Below are 22749 nucleotides of genomic sequence, written 5' to 3' on the forward strand. Positions count from 1 at the left end.
CATTCTCCCAAATGCCAAGATCTTTTCATTGTTCAATGAATGTCTCCTTGCAAAAAGCTGGCCTTGTCCATAAGCTCACCTGATTTTCTAGCATGTATTTAATAAAATAAACACTGAATAGACTTCTACAATAAGATAAGAAAGTTGTCTAGCTCAAAAAAAAACATGGTGATCAATTCAAGTCAAAGCTGCTTCTTCTCTCAAAACTTTATCACATTTTTAATTATGCTATAGTTTCTTACCTCTACTGACATAACTACAAATTTCAAGATGTCATGCTCTTTCTCAGGAGGAACACGAAGACCAGCTGGTAGTTTTGAGAGTAACAACAAATACTGAGCCAGTGCACGACAAAGGGTCATCACAGACCGATACATCACCTCATCTCCTATAAAATAAGACTAGATGAAAACCAGCAGTTTGTATTTTTCCCCTCAGTAAACGTTTTCAAAATTATTTCATTGGCAGTTTTACACCAGGTACTTTGATTTTTTTTTTTTAACAGTAAGTTCATGTATTGCCAAGGCATCTGTAAAATACCTTTCCAGAGAAGACAATAAACTTAAAAAGACTATTGTTTCTATTACCAAAGATATCGCTTAGCTTTTTCCAGTAAGCTGATGGCTCAGTTAGCAACAACGGCTGGAAAACCTGGTGGACGGCAGGAAGGTTTTGTACAATGGTAGACACATGATCCAGAGTTACCCTCCGGGCTGTTTCAAACAAGCTGCTTTTCTGATCTCTTGAGATTTCATTCATACCAAGGCTTAAACAAGGAGCTAACAAGCTTAGGTTGAATTCCTGAAATGAAGTAAGTAAATAAAAAGTAAAGAAATTGCTTTTAAAGAGAAGCTAAACATAGGAGGAAACTATTCTGACAAATGAATATAGTAAGTTAAAATGTTAATATGACCTCTGCTCAACTACAGTGTAACAATATCATAATTAAGATCATGTTTGTTCTGTATTTAAATTCCAAACACTACGAGATTTTTTTGTGTGTGTGTGTAGGGGGGGGGCGGACGACACACAACACCATCAATGCAATCCTTCCAAATTTCCAGAGCAATCTGTGAATAAAGCTTAAATATGACCTATATAGAATARATTCTCCAGTATTAAGTTACCAAATAAATAGTTTATATTAAAATGGGTAAAATGATTTTTCAAAAAGTTTCATCATAAACAAATTGGAAATTTCTCAATTTGCATAGTAAGAAAACTTTTGCTGAMAAAGTACTTCCATAAGAATTAAACCCTTGCTGTGCAAAGTATAAAGTAAATTAGTGTCTTCTGCCTAAAAACATAATGCATCATCCTTTTTACTTTCCCTCAACCTAACTCTCAGAAGTTACACAAATAAATTTGGTGTAACTGTCCAGAAGCATGATGAGGCAGACAACTAACACTAGCAATTCAGCCCAAAACATTAAAATCTGACAGAAGTATGAGGACTTGAGCACAGGGCTGAAAAAGTACAAGCCACTGAGCTATCTTCAAAACGTGATTCTTACAGGACATAACCAGTTGCATCCATGTTGGAAGTTCAGGTAAGCTTGTAGAAGCACAGAAAATTTAAAATTTATATTCAACTCTATCAGTTATTTGATACGTAAGTTTGAACAAGTCACTAACTGAGTCTGACTTGGTTAAAAAAAAAGTTTACCATCATTACACAATTCACAAGCTTCATAGACATAGTTACTTTATTTTGAAATTAAATTAAATTACTTTAAATTGAAAAAGCAAGTCACAATTTAGCCTAGAAGTTTATTATTTTGGCATTCTAAAAAGTTCTTCTAGTAAACAGAATTTTAAATTCTAAGAAAAGTAGTAAAAGTATAGTTTAGTTTTGCAACTCCACATTTGAATATTAACCTTGTTTCTCCACAAAATACAAAACCAAAACCTCTTTGAAAAGTAACTTCCCACTGCTATTTCTGCATGCCAAAGTATTGTAGAAAATTTGAGCAAAATGTGTTCCAAGAAAACTAAGAAATAGCTATATGTTCCCCTTTATGCCAGATCTACAATGTGTTGCCTGTTACAAGCATATTACAAGTACATCTAGCATAGGTATTTAAAAAAAWTATGGAAACATGTGGCCTTGTAAAATACTGTCCAGAGAAACGATAAAATTATGTAAAACTTTAAAATTGAGTTTTTGTGAATTAAACGTAGAAACTAATCTTCTATTTCACTGTAAATATCTAACCTGTACTACTAAAATGCTAAGACTAGAAGCCTCAACAGACAAAAAAAATATCCACACTATTTTAATTGTCCAAATGGAGGGAAACTCAAGATCGGAACCATCGATATTATACTAGATGTTTACCTCTARGACTAATTTATTAATGCTACTAATAAAGACATTAGAAATAATAAATTACAGCATTTTAGGCTCAATGTGTTTCATCTGACAAAAAAGTTACCTTGCTGGTCATGAAGGAGTTCAGTTCAGGCTCAGGAATTTTATTTACCAGCTCTGCACCTTCTAGTAGTGCTGAGTCGGACTTGATGTAACACTGCGATCTCACTAGTGACACATACCAGTCCTTTATTAAAAGGAAAATTCAATTTTAGTACATAATCATTTTCAGAAGATAATGTATTTCATGGGAAGAGGGCATTGCCCATTGGCATTGAATTGTAGACCTTATAAGAAATAGCTAGGCCACATTAATGTTAAAACTTTCAAATATTTTTTCTCTTTTCTGGTMCCTAGGAGAAACAGGAATGAGGGAAAAACTCAAGACAAGGCAAAGTACATACAATTGATAAACAGACAATCTTAAAATAGACATTCTTTGGTAAATTGCCTAYAGCCAGAGAGACTGGACTGGAAAGGAAGAAAAAAAGTTCAGCATGTAGCATACTCATAAGAGGATCCTAAAACTGAAGAAAATGTCTAGAAAAATGGAATACTCAGTAGTCAAACAAACATCAGTAATAGAAAAAAAAAGATTACGACCAAGGAAGCAAAGTCTTCAGAATCACTGACCAAGTAACTTATTATACAAAGACAGCATCTATCTTACAACACTTACTGAAATGAATGAAAACCACAACACATCACTGAATATTTACTCATTAAGTTATTGGAGATGAGGCTACAGGMATCAGTCAATGTTACTGGAGAACTTGAAGAGAAAGCTATACTTTCCARCAGAAGATTTAACTAAACAACGTAAAGAGCTTCAGTTATCCCTTTTTGTGTTTTCTCTGTCACAAACAGACATCAAAAATTATCTGATATCTGAACAGAATAAATTCTAAATAGAATGCAAATACTCAGGGGTTGTGGTAGAAGTATGCTCAACTACCTCCTTTGGGCAAAATTTAGATTTATYGTAAAAGGATTTTCTTGGTTAATTTGAGGACAGAAATCCATGGWTCAATGGTTTCTGTGGACCATGTTGCCTGCTGCTACCTAAGTAACTTCCAGTTTAAGTCAGTGAATTCAATCGCTATATCAGTCTCCTCCGAATTGTCAGCCAAAGAACACTTTTGCCATGTTTGCAGAAACAGTTGCTGTCTCTGCTATATAGCAACACATACAAATAGATTAAAAAAAAAACAACAACAGAAAACCCCCCAAAGCATTCTGTTACTGTGCATCTCTGTGGAAAAAAAAGGGAATGAAAAGGGGAAGTGATCTATGCCATCGGATAAACTAGAGAGAAAGGAGCAAGTAAACTCCAAGAGCCTTGCTCTCAGCCTCCCATCCCTCTTTGGAGACAAATGCACTTAACTGCATGAAAGAGAAGTAGTTAAGAGGTCATGTTTTCTCTGAAGGTAAAGCTGAGAAGTGGGAACCAAGAGCACAGATGAACTAATAATTAATTTCCAAGAAAGTCAACCAACAGTTTTCAGCGGACAAATGAATAAAAGGAGAACTACAGCAAACACATCAAGAACAAAAATAAGAGTACATATGTTGTCTTTACTGGACATTATACAAATGTTATAATCAATATTACAGGAAAAAAAGCTTGAGAATTTTTCAAATCACCATCAAAAACATAAATGCACATGTCAATTATTCACCCTCAGTTTAACATTCAGCCAACACACAGGAAATCACTCACAGATCTGTATTTGAGATTCACCGACAATTCTGAGAAYATTAACTGTAAATTAAAAATAAGCTGTACTCAAATATTTTGTAATGAACAACAGCTTATTTTGAGCCAAGATATTTTTAATCAATCTTTTAAAACATAATCTTACTTTGTCTAGAATTACATTCTCTAAAGGTGGTTGGTTTTCTCCATCTAGTGGATGTGAGGTAACCAGAGGTGAAGGACTAGTCGTGTCTGGTGCTACCATAAGACGAAATCTGTCCAAGAGCGAGTAAAGTCTTTGATGTCTGAAAATGGAAATATGTATCAGTGAAGAGCTAACTTGCTCAGTTTTGTAAATCATTTATAAACAGAAAGCCACCTAGTAAGCCATTCCTAATTCTGGGAGGGAAAAGCAGTGGGGTCACCACRTTTTGTTGTATGCATGCACTCGTATGACATAAATTGCAAACTTCAGCAGCTACCAGCAGTCAAAACAAACGAACACTAGTAATAAAATACGTAATGTTTATACACGCTGATGTATAAAATAAAAGGTGTTCAATTTTTAACGTAATAAGTCTTTTTAATGAGTAAGAATAATCAAATTCAGTATGTACACAATCTGATCACAGGTAAGTACGTTCTAACAGTTGCCAAAAAAGAATCTACCTCTTTAAAAAAGAGGAGAGTTTAAGAGTAAAATGGAATCTATATATAAGAAATTCAATTTATGGATTAAAAATCCATCCAAAGCAGAGCTTTTGAGTTCCCAATTCTACTACTGTCATCAATGGTGTAAAAAAACAAAAACAAAACACAAACACAAAAACCCTCAAACCTCCACATAACATTTATTACAAGTAATAAATTTTAACATCTATTTATACTACTTACCTTGCTGCTAATCCACTGTTTTGCAGGTATTCCTGAATTCTATCTAATTCTTCAACTGGTAACTGAGTAATGCTATTCTATAGGAAAAAGTAACAAGAATTTTACAGGACTAAAATGAGTAAGATATCCACGTGCACTTTGAATAGACTAGGGAAAACACAGATGAAGAGAAATGCAATAATTTTATATGTATAAGTTGTATAAAATATGTGTGTCTGTGTATATATATATACACACACACACACACACCCCCCTATACATATGTGTGTATGTGTAAGATTCCCCTTACCAATGGGTTCATTTTAAGCATCCTTGATAATCAAACGTACTTCAGGTGTTACACTTAATTATACTGCTAGTACTAACCAGTCTGCTTTGCAAACGAACATATTTATCCTTACCTGTAAAGTTGCGGCCAAAAGCATTTCCACCCGACGACAAGCCAGTGTGTCTACCATACGAGCTAGCACACGGAACGGAGTACAGAGAAGCTTATCAACATACAATGTTAAGACAGCCCCAGACTGGCTGAGATGTATCCCCTCTAAGCACTGTAAAGTCTTCTTAAGAACTGTGGGCTGGACATTGAAACAAAACAAAAAGAGTCACATTATATATCTCGCATGAATGACAGCAGAGTTAAATAAGAAGATGCTGGAACAGGACAAAAAGTTATCAATTTCAACAGAAAAATCTCAGAGCTAAAGGGAAAGGTATTTAGAATGAAAAATCATAGACAATTACCTGATCAATATAATTATTTGTATATGAACAGGTCTAAGTTACCAGGTTATTTAATTAATATGAACACTGATTTGCTTACTATTTAGTTTTGAAAGCAGTAAGCATGAAAAAAAGTTACAGAAGAAGAGTAAATAAGAAGTATGGAGCAAAGCTCACAGGAAAAAAAGCTAATTTTAAGTAAAATTGTTAAAGGCTTTGAAAATAGCAAGAAGCTCAAATTTTTGCTAGAAGGAGGTAGAAATATGAGCAGAGACAAGACAGGACACAAGTAAGAAATCCAAATAAACATCTGGGGGGGGGGTTGAACAGGAAATAGGCTAACACAAATGTTTAGTTCTAAAAACAGCAATGTTTATTCAGAATTAAGAGGTGATACAAGGAAAGACTTTTTTCTAAAATTAATGACAGTACCAATAATTTAGACAGAACAACACAAAGGTAAGACTCACAGAGCCAAACTTGTTTTACAGCAGTCTAGTATCAGTTATTTTGATTTTACTGACTTTTCTGGTAATTACTAACATTTCACAGAATGACTAAACCTTTCTTTCAAAAGAGGCTTCTTTAGTTAATCTCACCCATTCTTAGACATGCACACTACAGCCCAGACTCAGCACACTAAAACATTTTACTTAGATGCTTAAGGTATTAATAAAACTGTTCTAAACTCCTACATAGRCAAGTGGAAGATAGGCTGCACTGGCAGACTATTCAGTCTTGACAGCACTTCCCTCCGTTGCCTTTATAAGAAGCCCAGCAAACAATTCATACTTAGGTCCTGAGTAAACTCCCAAAATTAAGAGGATGTATCCAAGCTTACGTCCCTATGAATCATCATCCACTTTTAATTTGAAAGCTAAAATAATCAACAGTAATCACACACTGACTTCCTGATCAGACCAGTGGAAGAAGGCATGAGCTAGCAAATCATTTTAATCTCTCTTCAGTTGTTACGGCCCATGGAGATGGAGTGGTTCCTATTCTTTCCTGTGTAGTCAGTAGGTATGCAACCAAGGTACTGAAATCAAAGATGAAAGTTAGAGCTTTAGTTTGCCCTTCAGATATTTATTATGCAGGGTAATACCTAAGAAGGAAGAAAAGCAGCTTAGCCAACTCCTACTTGAATTTATAGACTTGGCCTCTTCAGGGACCCGCTTGGACGCAGTAGGTTTAGGACTTGGCTTAAGGCTCTAGAAAGAAGAGGGATCCAGGAGGGTTGGTTAATATTCAAGCATCACTTCCTCCAAGCTCAAGAGCAGGGCATCCTCATGAGTGAGAAGCCCAGCAAAGGGGGCARGAGACCTGCATGGATAAGCAAGGAGCAACTGGCAAATCCCTAACAGAAGAGGAAAGTACACAGAATGTGGAAGAGGGGACAGGCCACTTGGGAGGAGTATAGGAACATTGTCAGAATACGCAGGGATGCRACGAGGAAGGCCAAGACCCATTTGGAATTAAATCTAGCACAGGTTGTCAAGGACAACAAGGGCTTCTTCAAATACATCTGTAGCAAAGGGAAGACTAGGGAAAATGTGGGCCCACTGCTGAGGGGGGTGGGTGCCCTGGTGACGAAGGATGCAGAGAAGGCAGAGTTACTGAATACCACCTTTGCTTCAGCCTTCACTGCTAAGGGCAGCCCTCAGGAATCCCTGACCCTGGAGACAAGCAAGAAAGTCTGGAGAAAGGAAGACTTTCCCTTGGTTGAGGAGGATGGAGTTAGAGATCATTTAGGCAAACCCGACATCCACAAATCCATGCGCCCAGATGGGATGCTCCCACGAGTGCTGAGGAAGCTGGCAGATGTTATTGCTAGGCCACTCTCCATCATCTTTGAAAGGTCATGGAGAACAGAAGTACCTGAGGACTGAAAGCAAGCCAGCATCACTCCAGTCCTCAAAAAGGGCAARCAGGAGGACCCAGACAACTACAGGCCAGTCAGCCTCACCTCCATCCATGGAAAGGGGATGGAACAGCTCCTTCTGGATGTCATCTCTAAGCACACAGAGGAAAAGGAGGTGATCAGGAGTACTCAGCATGCATTCACCAAGGGGAAATCCTGCTTAACCATTCTGATAGCCTTGTATGATGGAATGACTGGCTGGGTAGATGAGGGGAGAACAGTGGATATTRTGTACCTTGACATCAGCAAGGCTTTTGACACTGTCTCCCATAACATCCTCCTAGAGAAGCTCAGGAAGTGTGGGTTAGCTGAGTGGACAGTGAGGTGGATTGAGAACTGGCTGAAAGACAGAGCTCGGAGGGTTGTCATTTGCAGTGCAGAGTCTTGTTGGAGGCCTGTAGGTAGCAGTGTCCCCCAGGGGTTAATACTTGGTCCAGTCTTGTTCAGCTTATTCATCAGTGACCTGGATGAGGGGACCAAGTACACCCTCAGCAAGTTTGCTGACGCTACAAAACTGGGAGGAGTGGCTGATACAGTGGAAGGCTCTGCTGCCATTCAGAAAGACCTGGGCAGACTGGAGAGCTGGGCAGAGAGGAACTTTGTAAAATTCAACAAAGGCAAGAGCAAGGTCCTGCACCTCGGCAGAAATAATCCCATGCACCAGTTCAGGCTGGGGATAACCTACTGGAAAGCAGCTCTGCTGAGAAGGCCTTGGAAGTCCTGATGGACAAAAAGTTAATTACGTTTCAACATGCTGCCTAATAGCTATTCTTAGAATTAGTCAAAAAGTTAAACTTACCGCTGCAAGATTCTCACACCGTGATTGAATGGCCTGAATAAAGAGACCACTGGCTGCTGAATTCCTATGAACAGCGCTAATAAAGTCTTGTACTGGAGGCTCATGGGACAGATTAATCAAGTCTTGAACATGGTTCACAATAAGCCAGGTCAAGTGTTCCGAATCATGCAGGTTTTGACACTAAAAGGGAAGGAGAAAAAAGAAAAAAAGTATTTGATTCCTTTAACACCTATAAGCACTTAATCACTGAAAAGCTTATCCAGTATTTCATAACATAATTCTGATAACCATTTTAAAATAATTGTGTGAAGTGCCCATACCTAATACTATCAGCATCATTATTTACAAGACAGAGGGGGTTTTTTAATGCTTTTGATCTTGTTGTAAATTAAGAAGGTTATGACGAATTTTCAACCACATTTTTCAGGATCATTGCACTAAAACCCCAAGTTAGAAACAAGTGAAATAAGGCTCATTCAAAGATGCTGCTTTTAATGAAATGTCATCAGAAATAAAGATACATACTCAAAGTATTCTTGTAAAGTGCAATTTTCATTTAGGCTTCTTTTTAAAGACTTTGTATTATTACTATATGTCTTAAACACATGATGAATAATTTCTGGAAAGCAAATCCAAAAAATGATCTGCCAGTAATTCTAAACCTACAGGGGCTATGTCTATATCAACAAGCAGCGCAACATAAGATCTGCAGAGCTAACCAGGTAACGCTGAGAAGTTAACATTCCCCTGTATAGAAGTTTTGGAGGGTTTTACTTTGCACTAGCTCTAATCTGAGCCTGATGACTGAATGCCTGTTAGTCATTGCAGGGCTTCTTAAACATACCTTTTTGTTCAGTTTGCTTGCCCAAAAACTGCCTTGCAATACCAACGAAGTGCAATAAGAACAGACTGTGGGAAGATAAACTTCAGAAGTACACTTCAGATCTAAACTAAAATGCTAGCATTAATGCATCAGGAGGCTGAATCCACAGGAGTTGCACTCATTAGGGTATCAAAACGGAAGTGAAATGGTAAAGAGGGAAAGTGTTTTTTTTTTTTTTTTTTTTTTTTTTTTAAGCCTCTCAGACTCTTTGCTGCAACTGAGAAGTGTAAAACTTCTTACTGTATTCCTAAGACTTCACATGTAAGGGACATGACACCCAGTCACTTTACTGTCTACCAAGTATCCTTTAAAAGACRTTAAGAATTCTAAGTTCAGAATAGAAAAAAAACACCAAATGAAAAACTGGATTTCAGAGGTCATATTGGAGCTTAGATAAGCACCCTCTGAAAATAAAATGACAAGTTTCACAAATGTTCATTTTTCACCTGTGAACTTGACATAGATTCACTCCATATACATCAGTACTGTTAGCCTAATAAAATGCCATAAAATTTATAAAATTCACAAATCAAAACTTACAACATAATCACAGAAGAGAATGAGYGCGCCTCTTCTCACTATCTCTCGATTGCACATGCCACGTTTAGATTCCAAATCTGATTCATCACTATCTCCACATATCTGAGGGCTAAGCAATTTAGTAGTAGAAAGACTGTGTCTCCTGCAAGAAGCATATTATGTTTTATTACTATGGCTATCAAAATATTCAGTTGCTTGGAATATTCTACCCATGTCCTTATATAGTATCTATTTTCCTGGAAATTAATTATAAACATTATTACTGCTTTGAAACAGGCCCTATGATTTGTCATTAGTACTCTAACAATTGTAGTATTTCCTTTTTTGTTCAGCATTTATTACTTCTTTGAACAGTTATTTATGAGAGAAACATGGCTTATCATGTCTCTGGTAGGATAACAGATCCTAATYTCCGTGTCTTCTTCTCAACCCATCGAACCAGTTCTTGAGCATCTAAATCCAGTGTCAATTTGAAACTGATGCCCAACAGAGATAAAATGGAGGTAAKACTGGTAAATCAAAAAAAGACAACTAGGATAAATAGCAAAAGTCACCTTAGCTATTTTAGTTGCCTTAGTTTGCTCATGAACAATGATCTGCTCGTAATTTGATGTTTCCTCAGATCAGAGTAATGCTTTCCAAACCGTCAGGTTTATCTGAGGCCAGAATCTCATGTTTGGATGTAGCTCTTTCAAACTATTAACCTACTCATGTGGTAGAGCAAGATTAATCCTCCCTAACATTCACTGTACAAACATCAGAAATGTCACCTAAGCTAGCTGTTAATCTCTCTCTCTCTACAGTTAACATAGAGGGATACACACTCACACAGCAGGCCAGCCTCCTTAGCCTCAGAGAGGGAATCATCCCAAAAGTGTCTGGCAGATGGGATGAACCAACCTCAGAYCAAGGAACACTACTTTTAGATCAGACGCCTGACTTCCAGACAACTGAAGTGAGGTTACTATGATGGCTGGTGCTAATACTATGTTTTGATGGCATCTAGTAATAGACCCACTCAGAACATAGTTATGCATCTACAGTATACTGATCAGATTGTATTTTTATAAACACAATGCCTATCATCTGTACTATCTGGCTGTCAGCTAGAAGATGAAATAAAGATTCCCCATTGAAGCATAACATCTGGCATATTGAATATTCTTATGCTTACTTCCATAATTATAGTTAGAATAATTGTGTAGATGGAGCTTTCTTGGTTTAAAAGTGGAGAGATTACCCAATAGTATTTGAGGGAAAACTGAATATAGAATGTATTTCCTTAGTTTGAAAGGCAGGCTGAACTTGGAACACACAATACGTATGTACCTGGGTACGTAAAATAAATGCAAAAGAGCTACCTATTTCAGTACAAACAGTACTATTCAACAGCTGAGAGGTTTAGCAGATTAAAAGCTAGATTTTTTTCACATAACTGTAGGAAATACAATTAGGAGACATTCTACTTCTACTAGGGATCAAAACCAAATCTTACTTTGGAGTTTGATGCACTTCTGACCACCAGTTGTAGTTGGTATAATTGACAAGAAGCAGGATTTGACACCAGAGAAGAACTAAAGAAGGATGCGTGGGAATCATGGACTGAACAAGATCACTCAAACTTTCAAGGGTATAAAAACTACCATCAGATCCATCTCCTGTAAAAAGCCTGGTGGCTGCAGCTGTGATTCTTCTAAACATTCCTGAAAACAATAAAAGCATATTAGAGTATCTATGCTCTAGCTGGAATTGCAAAGTTTTAAAATTAGTCAGGGTAGCCTTAAAATACAAGAACTATTTTGTAAGTCAGTACCAACTCCTGGAAGCAAGGGAAATCATAAGTGGTTTTTATAAATGTAGAGAAATCATGCAGTTTGCCAGAAGGCAGTATGGGAACCAGTAAAGGCCAGCTGGCAGATTCAGTATTCAATGCCTTAGATTAGGTGTTTAGATTAGGAGCTGTACTGAAATTTTCTAACCTTGCCTCTAACATGTATCAAAAAATTTAACGCATGAAAACTTTTACCAAACTTTAAGTTGTTAACTATTAGACCTTTTTTTWAAAAAAATGAAGTTGAACACAAGTCCTAAGTAAGATCAGAACCATGCTATAGTAAGTAGTCTACATTCTAAGAAAGATCATTTTCAAGTCTCATACTTCAGATAACGGCTCCCTAAATATATTAAACTAAGCTGATACCCTTCCATCCAAATTCTGCAGCAAGTGCAAAAGTAAATGTTTACGTGAGGAAAAAAATCTCTGCCCTGCATGTTGAACATTCCACACAAAAGCTGAATTTTGCTTTCTGACTTTGTTTCTGTGTTTATATGCCAAAACGAAGGGAAGAAAACAAGGAAAACAGAGAAACTCAGTGCTTAAAGGTAAAAGACCTTTTGAGTTCCAGGAAGAAGAGATCAGAGGAAAAAGAAAAAAGAAAGTAAAAGCTAATCAAAATAACAAAAATCTGCAGCATTGCCAGTCATACCAAGCTGTAAGCTCCACAGCCACATGGACCAGTCTAAGTTGCCCCTGTATTTCTGACAAATACACAGTGCAAATACTGAAGTCAGTCATTTTTCTATTCTTGGGTAACTCAGGTTTTACTTAGCAGCAAGCCAGTGCATTTCCATTCAAGCTTCCTGTCTGTGCAATAAGTGCACCATCTAGTGACTTTCTACAGTCATGAAAGCCACTACATGCTACTCTTCCAAAGACACCTTACTTATTATGCCTTTCATTTCTACTRCCTTTAAGGTACTGCACTGGGAATCTTCATCTCTAGTCTAGTAGCTTCCTATAGTTGAATACACAGGAGTAATCAATATCAGCATTCTGACCAAAACATAATGGGCAAGATGACAAGACACACAAGTAGAGTAACAGTTAGGAATGACAGAAGACCAGTGTGTGTTCCCAGACACAAGTGACACTAAGCTGTAGCCAGAAGGACATAATAAAAAAAAAAAAAAAAAAAAAAAAAACTAGGCATTTAGTTAAGCCTAAACTTAACAGAAAATACAAGACATGAAAATATAGCTCAGGTGTCCAAACAACTTTCATTCTACTTTATACTACTTTATAATACAACTCTATTACTACTAGTACTTGGAGTATACCTGTAGTCCTAGATTAAGTCCACTTCTAGCAAACAAGCATAATCCAGTGCTTGGTATGAATATTTTATACAAGGTTTCAACAGCGTTTTTGGCAGTATTGCTTTGAAGCTAGTCTCCACAGCAGAACTAGCTGAACCTTCCCTTTCCATTATCCCCAGCTCCTGTTGCTACARCGCACACACTTGCCCAATTTCAATGACCAGCTTGATTTTCTGATTTCATTGATCCTAGGTTGACTCCATTTAACCACTTACCTGAAACCATTTAGCCTTACGAATTCATGTTTCAACTATTCTTTGATAACAGCAGTTAGCAGGACATATACACAGTAACTACAATAGTAACAGGGGCATGGGAGAAGAGAGCAATCACCCACAACATCGAGGGGCATCAGTGCTAAAGCAGGCTTAGAAAAAGGTCAAGAAAGGCTCTGTTAAATACAACCATTTTTTTTCCTTTTACCTCACAASCCTGGAGTCTTTGGGAGTAAAAATCCAGGTTGGGAGGGCTCAGTTTCTTTAACCAAGCTCTCTTTTGACAAGTTAAAAAATAGATCCACCATGGCAGCACAAACTCCCTCGCAACAGAATTCAATTGTTTTCCCATTCTCTCTCCTACTCATTACTGAGTCACTGAAGACTAGGAGTTGTTAAATCAAAGCAAAACAAACTTTGACCTCTAGTAGGAAGGAGCAGTTGAAGAGCTACAAAACTTCCATCAGTCTGTTTGCTTGCTTAAGTCCATATCTGAGTTATATACGTTTGCAAGAAGATGGTAGAAAAGAGAGTAACAGAACAAAGATTTGGGGAGTTCTCTTTGGTCTTCTTTTGTTTGAAAGGGGGGAGAAGGGAAGGTTTAAACACTTCCTAAGAGTGCACCCTGGAGGAAAAGCTTAAAAGAAAAGATCAGATGGTGTTTGGACACAAATACAGAATCAGGCTAAATGCCTAACAAGGGTCTTTTGTATGCATGTTTTTTGTTATTCACACCTRTTAAGTAAGGATGTACTGTAATTGCCATTTTACAGGTCCCCAGAGGGACCTAGACTGCAGAGTGACTAGTCCAGTATACTGGAAAGTTTAAGATGATGCTGGGACTTTGCCAAGATCTTAAAAATTGCAGCTATCTACCATAATCCATGATCTGTGAAAAAGTGGCAGAGGCCAGCTCTACAGGCAAGACAAGGAGTCTGAACACTAGTGCTTTGAAGGAACAAAAAGGAGCGAAGTGTTTCAAGGACTCTGWTCAGGAGAGACACCTTCGACTTCTTACTACCAAACACAAAATTTAGGAGGAAATCTGTGGCAATAAGAGCAGAAAAATCTGTCAATGGAGGTACTGAAAATGGGAGCGGGAAGTACTTGTTAATGACCCACTAGGAAGAGGATAAGGCTGTGATTAGAGTGCCAGAATTATTAGGAACAGTAGCTAAGAAAATGTTATGTTTGTGCTCCAAAATATTGTCAGCCACTTTAGGATAAAATATCTCTTTTAGAAACAAATAGGAGAAGTATATAACTGAAAGAGTTAAATAAAATTAATGCCACTAGCATCTGAAGTTGACCCAGATTACAAAGTACTCCGCCAGACTTTAACCATGAGAATACATTTACCATCTTTAAATACAGCCAGACTCTGAAAGTTCAGGAAAGCAAGTAGAGACTATTTACTAACAGGATCTCTTTCCAAGGCCCTACAGTATGCTCTGCTACAGTTTTCCAAGTCTTTCAAGAAGAAAAGCAAAAATCTATCCAGAAGTTTGAACAGAAAGTATTATAGGTTGCTTCTTGGTGAAGGGGATTTCCTTATGTCAGTAATCAAAAATTGAAACAAGACTTGCAATTCCCTATTCTTTCACCGTGGAACTTAATTAACAATGAAAACACTTTTCTATGTATTTACAGAAGTACCGAGTATCCACACAGAGCAGCATTCAGAAGCTATAAAACACAGCAGAGTTTCCTCTTGGCTAAGCACCAGATCATTCTAAGTTGTTTCCATAAAGGCAGACTGTGCCTCAAACCAAGCAAGACTAAGGAAGGAGAGTGGTCAAGGTACATGTCCTACAAGCCTCTCAGCTTTAACAGTCTGCATCTTAGGAGTAAGGCACTCTCTCTGTCCATGGAGTTACACAGGAGCAGCTACTCCTCATGAGATCCTGGTCTACAACAGCCTTTGGAATGATTTGACAGAGCTAGGCCTGTCGTGAAAGGACAAAAGGCTGAAAGAAGCAAGAAGCTCTAAGACAAAAACCTGAAAGACAAAATTTTGAACTCTGAAAATTCCAACATAATAGCAACCATATGAATGTGCCCTACTGCTTCAATTAGGTTGTGATAGCTGGCAAAACTCCAGAAGTTTTGCTGCTACCACACTTCCCTTAGGTCAGTGGGAAAACTGCATGTGGAACAAGGTAAGCAGGAGAGTGTCTGCTATACTGTCAAATGTCAGATGCTGAAGGCTGAAAATCAGAATGAAGGAAAGGACAGTCATAGTCAGACATAAAAGAAGGGGCAGGTAATACAGAGAAGAAACAGACTGCAGCTCTTAGTGTCACTATCAGGAAAATAAGATTAAGAAATCTGACCAGTTCTTAAAGGCCAAGAGAAGACATGTACAGCACAATTCTCAAACCTGAAGAGAACTATAACCTACAAAACAGTAGTACTGTTTGAAACCATACTACTTTTCCTACTTTTTTTGTTTTTAAAACTATGATAAAGAAGGAMAGAAACTAAACTTGTCAAGGGTCTGATCCAGTGGTCTGTTCAGTATTTTAAGCTTCAATCTACCTCCCAACCTCCCAGTAGAAACGAACTGCAAGAAACACAGACAGATTGTTTGCAATGCTTTGCTGGAGAATTTTGGACAGTTAAAAGGATGACTGAGCAGAATCTAAGTAGTGAGTTTTCATCTATAAGGAAAGGAAGCATTACAAAACACATTCCTTGAATGTGTAAGCCCAAAGTTTGGGAATCTCTCTTAGAAATGCCTCAGATAGCATCTCTGTGGCACCTAAGCCTTCCTTCTCMGTGGTTCTTCAATTCATACAAGGATTGTTTCAAAACTGAAAACACTGATCACTGTTTACATGCTGCAACACACGGCATTGTTTCAATTATTACCTGATTTGAAGATATGTATTAAGCACATAAGCAGTGTTCCCAACTCCTGACAGTAGAAAGTATGTTGCTGTTCATTCATGTCCACTTTCAACTGCTTAGTAACAATATCTTCCAGTAGAATGCCAACCAGTTGCAGTAAGAACCTTGAAAAATCATGCACACAATCAACAGAAAAACATCAATGCAACATAGTTCAGAACACCATGAGTTTTGTCTGTGAAACTCAACAGACAAAAAAAACCCCACAAAATATAAAGTCATTGCCCATTTGTCCTAAATAAGATTTTCTTTTTTTAATGAACCGTACAAGACTGATTTAAAGCAAGTATGATATAGCTATGGACACATGATCACAACCAATTGAATTAATTTTACATTGGAACTACGGTACCAATTCATCAGCTAAGTCATAATAAATGACAGTATGCATATACCAGTCCACCTCACTTACAGAGTAAACTTATTCAAAATGATGCTGTTTCTTTATACTGATTTGCAAAGAGCTAAGAACACATTCTGACAGTAACCACAGCTCAGCTGACGAGGAGCAACTTGGTAATTTAGCTGCCTGAAGTATCAGCTACCCACATTCATGTGCCCACACAGATTCTAGATCATCCCTCCAGCTGAGGGTGGGACAGAAAGTGGGACAAAGAAAATAAACATCTGAAAGGGTTTTCTGAGACAAGCAATTCTCACTCCTAGCCATAATCATTCCTCAGCTCACTCTTGATGGACATAAGGTCATGTTAAAGGAGTACTCAATACCCTTTCCCCTTTACCCTCAGAGAGCTGAACAAAAGAAGTTTTTTATCTAAATTTTTCATCTAAAGTTTCATACTTCAGGGGGAAAAAAATTCTTAAACAAGTAGTTATTTCAGTTGCTTCCCACTGCACTAAAGATGTCAACACAATACCCCTGCACCTCTCCTGTCTTCTTTTGCCCAAGTTTTCCATTCTTGGAGAACTCCAGGATAGGAAGCTCACTAGACAAAGCTAGCTCTTTAAAAGCAGAAAATAAAGAGCAGGACTAATTTATGAGATTTGAATCTATTTGCCACCAAGATCCCAATACAGAAAATGATCATCTTCAAAAATCTTTCAGGCCCCACAATGGGAGCATGAAAACAATTAACCCGTTAAACTTTCAGCAGAGATTTCGATGAGACCAGGATTTATCCATTTTCCATTTTTTAATCATTTATGCATTTTAAGGCCAGGATTTACCTATTTATCCACAGCTCAAGTAAAACCTTCCCTTGGCCTGAGAAGAGATCTCAGAACAGCCCAAAATTCCCACTAAAAGCTGTTCATCTCCTTCCCTTACTGTCCAACTTACTTCATCTCCTACACACAAYACCTCCCTTATCAGGTAACATTTCTATGGACACGTACATATTGCATAGTATATTTGCAATTTCTAAGAAAACTCAATATTTCTCCAAAGTTATTCAAAAGACAACATACCTAGAAAATGTCTCTTCAGGCAGACATTTCACCTGTTTAATCTCAGTGTGATCCTCTGGTACAGACACATTATTTTCTCCACRCCTCAGTCTGTTAATTGCTTGACAGGAAATCAAATACGGGGAGAAGGAAAGCTCTTGAATACGGGATAGAACTATGTCTTCTGTTGATTGTGAAATCAGAACTCTAAGGATAGCTAAAATTCCAGAAATCCATAACTGGACAGTACTCACTGATGCCTAACACAAACACAAAAATGCACAAGACCATTAACAGAGTGAATAAGCAAGCTTCCTAGGTACCATAAAAAGAGCATTTTGGAAGATCTGAATATAAAATTTGCTTCCTGCTTGGAAGATACAAATATAAAATTTGTTTCCTGCTTGCTCCACTCTCGGATGTGTCTGATTTTATGGAAGAGTAAAGTAAAGCAAGTTTTAAGTTAAAAATATTCAATGTAGAAAAGGTGCATACATTCCTATGTTAAGGCAAGTCTTCAAAAAAAATCAACTATATAAATGATATTAACCTTCATATAAGGAAAATGATTTAACTATTAAATTGCATACTAGAATCATATTAGTATGTTCCTCTTACACTCCTGATCCTCAAAACACAAAAAGATAATCCATAAGCAGAATTTTCCTGCTTAAAGCGCTCCAAGTTGGTAAATCTTACTTTTAATAAATTCTTTCCTAAAATCTGCTCCACGTACTCTACCACCACACTGAAAATAGAAACGCAGATTACAAGAACATTTTAGTACTCTTTTGCTGCTGCTTTCTTTTGCCGATAAACACACACTTTTGCTGATAAACACACCAGTTTATCTTCCTTGAGAATGAAAAAACACTTCCACTGTTAACTAGAAACATTTCACCTGCCCCAGCAAGCTCCCACTTACTTACCATTGTTTTAGGAGTAACAAACATGCTCCTTAAAAGCATGTCCACTGGGCGAAGGGATGAAGGAGCCAAAATTTCAAACAAAGTGTTCAGTACTCCCAAAGCGTCATGAGAATCTATGTGCATCTATTTAAAAGAAAACCCACAAAACTAATTTATAACTAAAACTAAAAGTAATTGCAACACACAATGACCATTTCATGTTTTAAACACTTCTATGACAACGTATGCATAATAAGACTGTCCTTTATAACACAAAACTTGGAGCAATCAAATTCCATGAAAGGTAAATGAAAGTTTCATTGCAGGCCTTCCTGAACAGGATGTAAATACACAGACAGAAATCCATCATATGAAATTCAATACACATATAACATACATTTTATTAGGTGAAACAGACATACTTAAAGAACGACTAATGAGATCACAAAACTGTCATAAATTTTAAAAACTTCCCCCCTCTGCAATGCACACCTTACCCTACATATTCACAGAGAACACTGGCACAAGAACAACTTGAATGTCTTGGTTGTGAATAAATTTAAGCAGAAAATTAAGATAAAAATTCCTCCTCAACAGAACAATGAACAGCTACAGTGATGTTGCACTGCAGCAGTTGAGGTAAAGTCTTACTAAAAGAGTAGTTGTTGATCATTTATTATTTATATTATAAAACATTTGATTGCAAGGAAAAGTGGAGAGCTGGACTCAATGAATCTGGAGGAGCCTATCTTCCCTACATAACTGCACAATTGAGCAAGTGCACAAATTCATACAAAACAAGAGCAGYCTCAGTTAGTAAACATCTTAGTTTTTCCTCACAATCTGTTGGCTAGCCCTCAATACTTTCCATTAGATATCCTTGTGGGAGTGGGGATCTGCCATCATGCAATAAAGAACATTAAGAGCACAATTTCACTAGATTTACTTCATATCCTAGAATGAAAAATAATTTACTCCAAAGATAGTATTGCAAGACCTGCGCTGCTGAGGGAGCACAGCACCAAACGTCTCTTTTTTTAAAAAAGGAGTCTTCTTTCCTCTCAGCTAGAAAAGGTCTACTCCCCACCCCCAATCTGGAGTACCATGTCTGGTTCCAGGCTCCCCATGGCAAGACAGACATGGACATACTGGAGCAAGTCCAGCAAAAAGCCACAAAGATGATTAAGGGATTTCAGCATCCGCCATATGAGGACAGATTCAGAGAGTTGGGACTGTTCAGTCTGCAGAAAGCTTATCAATGTGTATAAATATCTGATCTTTGGTGGTGAGGGGGGGGAACAGGAAAGCAAAGAAGGTACAGCCAGGCTCTTCTCAGTGGTGCCTAGGGAAAGGAAGGAAGAAATGGGCAGAAACTGATATGTGTGTATGTATATAAAACGTATTGTTTATAAATATTGTTTTATATATATATATACACACAAACACACACAGATATATATGTATTTAACATACATTATGTGTAGTCAAATGCTAGAAGAGGTTGCCCAGAGAGGCTGAGAAGCATCTGTCCTTGGAGATGGTCAAGATGCAGCTGGACACAATCCTGGACATTCTGCTGGATTCCCCACCCCACTCTGAGCACAGGGACTGGACTTAAATGATCTCTAGAAGTCCCTTCCAAACACAACTATTCTATGGTTTATAAATGCAGTTTTAGATGATGCTATTTTGTTCTCCTCATTAAAGAGGGATGTAATTTGACACACTGCAGTTACGAAGAAGTAATTTTGACATTTGGCAAATACAGAAGAATTTTTACATCATTTACTAAGTGCTCTAAGCAAGATACAATTGTGTACTTAACAGTAGAATGGACTTTATCAGGAAATAGCCTAGAAAATACTACGTACACTTTATACATCTAAAATACAAAATTTGTCACTTCAAAAACTTTCATTTACCCTACTATAACTGTTTTTCCAGATATATTGACCACATTTTCAAGTAAATTGAGCTTTACATATTTTTATCTTTATATAAAAATCACAATATCAAAGCTATAATACATGCATTATAACAATTATATTAAATGTTTACAGATTAAAAAAGAAATATATATATATATATATATATATATATATATAAAAACTCATAAAATAACCTGTTGTTTTGCAAGCATTGGAAGAATAACGTCAGCTATTTGCCGGGACAATCTTTTCCATTTGTCTTCGTTTTCTTTATGACACTGTTGCAATACTAAGATGAACATTTCTAGCACCTGAGGAAAAGCCCAAAAGAATTCAAGTAAACATCCCATATTATCAGTAAACATGTAAGAAATATTGTAGTGGGAGAAATATTTTACTAGCTTTATTACTGCTTCATCCGTCTCCCACAAAACAAAATAAAAAATGTCTCAGATTAATTTATTGCCTTATCAGTATCCACATACTCTTTTTCAAGAATGGCCAGAAAAAGTACACCTACTTCATTTCAACTTTTTTTTTTATTGCACATACCACCTGAATCAAAAAAAAATCCACATGAGAAAGTAAGACAATATTCTTAAAACTCCATTTTCGGCTTAAAAGGTTGTTCTTATTTACAACAATTTTTTTTAAAAAAAGAATTTTCCAATTACTTTTATGAACTAGAAAAAATGCTTTTGCATTTTCTTTAAACTGCATGTGTCAGAAGTTAACTAACTGGAAAAAATGTTAGCAAACAATGCGCACTACCTACTCAACACAAAGGGGAAAGAGTCGTTTCCCTCACACACCCTCATTCGAGTACAGACTAAGTTTTAATTTGGCCAAGGAAACAGCACAGATGATACTACGCAGCTCATTCACCTGGGATATGTCACTTTTCATATAAAGTTCAGGAGAGAGCAGGTAATTGAGCACACCAGCAGCAAAGATCCCGCCTGTAGCGAAATACGTATTATGAGCTTTCAAGTTACAAAGTCCACAGCTTCAAGGATAAGGAGGCCAAAGAGACACGGGACACAAGAATGTTATACATGGACCAGGCAGTGGGACAGAAGAAGCCGGTTCAGAAAACCAGAGGAAAATCAGAGAAAGCACCACCAAGTGTGACGTCTAGTCACCAGACAGCTTTCTTTCCAAGGAGCTTTCACATGGAGGAAGAGATGGGAAGGATTCTGGGCTGAATGATCTGAACTCCCTACCTCCAGCTCCTCATGTGGTGGCTACTGCTGTAACAGAGAAAAGGGCCAAGGTTCCATCTCCTGGGAGCTCTGGTTACAGGAACGGCACTGCAGAACACGCCAGCCCCAGCCCAGCAACCACACAACTGCCCCAGGCTTATAGCGACCACAAAACGGCACCAAGTGCAGCAAGAGCACAAAATTAGAGCTACAAATTGGATGGCGTGGGAAGGAAAGCACTGCATGGGTGGTCTTTAATCAGCTGTGTGTCAGAAGAGTATCTGCTAGCAACTGCAGCACCTTAYGTAACACTGAAAAATTACTCACTGTTTTGCATAAAGTGTCTACGGTGTCATTTCATATAGTTATATAAGTCATTTTATGATTATAAAACTACAAATTCAATAGAAAAATGTGGATACATAAAATTATCCCAATTTGAACATGTACTGCTAACAAATTATTTTGACTCACATTTGACAAGATATACTGCCTTCTCCCCCACACACTATTCTCAGAAAATACATGGCTTACACGAACACATTGGAATTGCATTTTCACAAGATGAAAGGAAAAGCACATTAAGTTAAGTGCCTGATTAAGCAATAAGATCCCATTAGTTATGTCTCGTCTTAAAATTATTTTGCTGCTTTTCTATTAAACAAAGTACATTGAGAAAAGTCATTCTTGTATTTCTACATAAAACAAGATATTCTCCAGACCCATAAGGTCCACAGCAAAGTGGCAAGTGATAACTGTATAAATACCAGTCTCATTATTTTATTAAAATATAAAATATTTTAAATGCTTAAGATATTTCTGTTGTACAGCAATACCTATATAATCTCTAGCATCTTTTCTACTGTTATTCTTGYCCTTTTCCACTTTTCCTCCCATTCTTTCAAAGTTCTTGGATGCTAATTTATCATAGCTTTTCCATTAACCTACTGTTTATTCAATCTATAAAACAACCACAATCTTCACCCTAACTGGAGCTTTTCAATGCTTTGTTACTGAGGCTAGCTAATGGCCTRCGTTATACATACCAAACAGATGTTACTGTTTATAACATCCGACATGTGTTCTTTGACTTGAAATAGTGATTTGTACATAAGCCACAGGTTACATATACGAGCCCTCCCCCTACCTCCAAAGATGTCTATACTTATTCTTCATACCAGGAAAGGTCCAAGCAC

The 22749-nt window shown here is 37.2% G+C and overlaps 1 protein-coding gene across 2 annotated transcripts in view; it reads right to left on the minus strand.

Annotated features, from left to right (window-relative positions):
• The window catches only part of HTT (huntingtin), a 92265-nt gene that overhangs the window by 20087 nt on the left and 49429 nt on the right, over positions 1–22749 (minus strand). For both annotated transcript variants that reach the window (XM_085309630.1, XM_085309629.1), the window contains 13 exons: positions 20546–20662; positions 18445–18567; positions 17537–17775; positions 16070–16212; positions 11323–11530; positions 9828–9969; positions 8405–8584; positions 5363–5539; positions 4962–5038; positions 4234–4372; positions 2436–2558; positions 588–801; positions 243–388 (listed from right to left, as the gene is read on the minus strand). In XM_085309630.1, coding sequence (XP_085165756.1) covers positions 243–388; positions 588–801; positions 2436–2558; positions 4234–4372; positions 4962–5038; positions 5363–5539; positions 8405–8584; positions 9828–9969; positions 11323–11530; positions 16070–16212; positions 17537–17775; positions 18445–18567; positions 20546–20662 — 2028 coding nt within the window. The remainder of the gene's footprint in view (positions 1–242; positions 389–587; positions 802–2435; positions 2559–4233; positions 4373–4961; positions 5039–5362; positions 5540–8404; positions 8585–9827; positions 9970–11322; positions 11531–16069; positions 16213–17536; positions 17776–18444; positions 18568–20545; positions 20663–22749) is intronic.

Source organism: Rhea americana, unplaced genomic scaffold (assembly GCF_003343005.1).
Source record: "Rhea americana isolate MKP2758 unplaced genomic scaffold, rheAme1 scaffold_30, whole genome shotgun sequence".
Classification (NCBI taxonomy): domain Eukaryota; kingdom Metazoa; phylum Chordata; class Aves; order Rheiformes; family Rheidae; genus Rhea; species Rhea americana.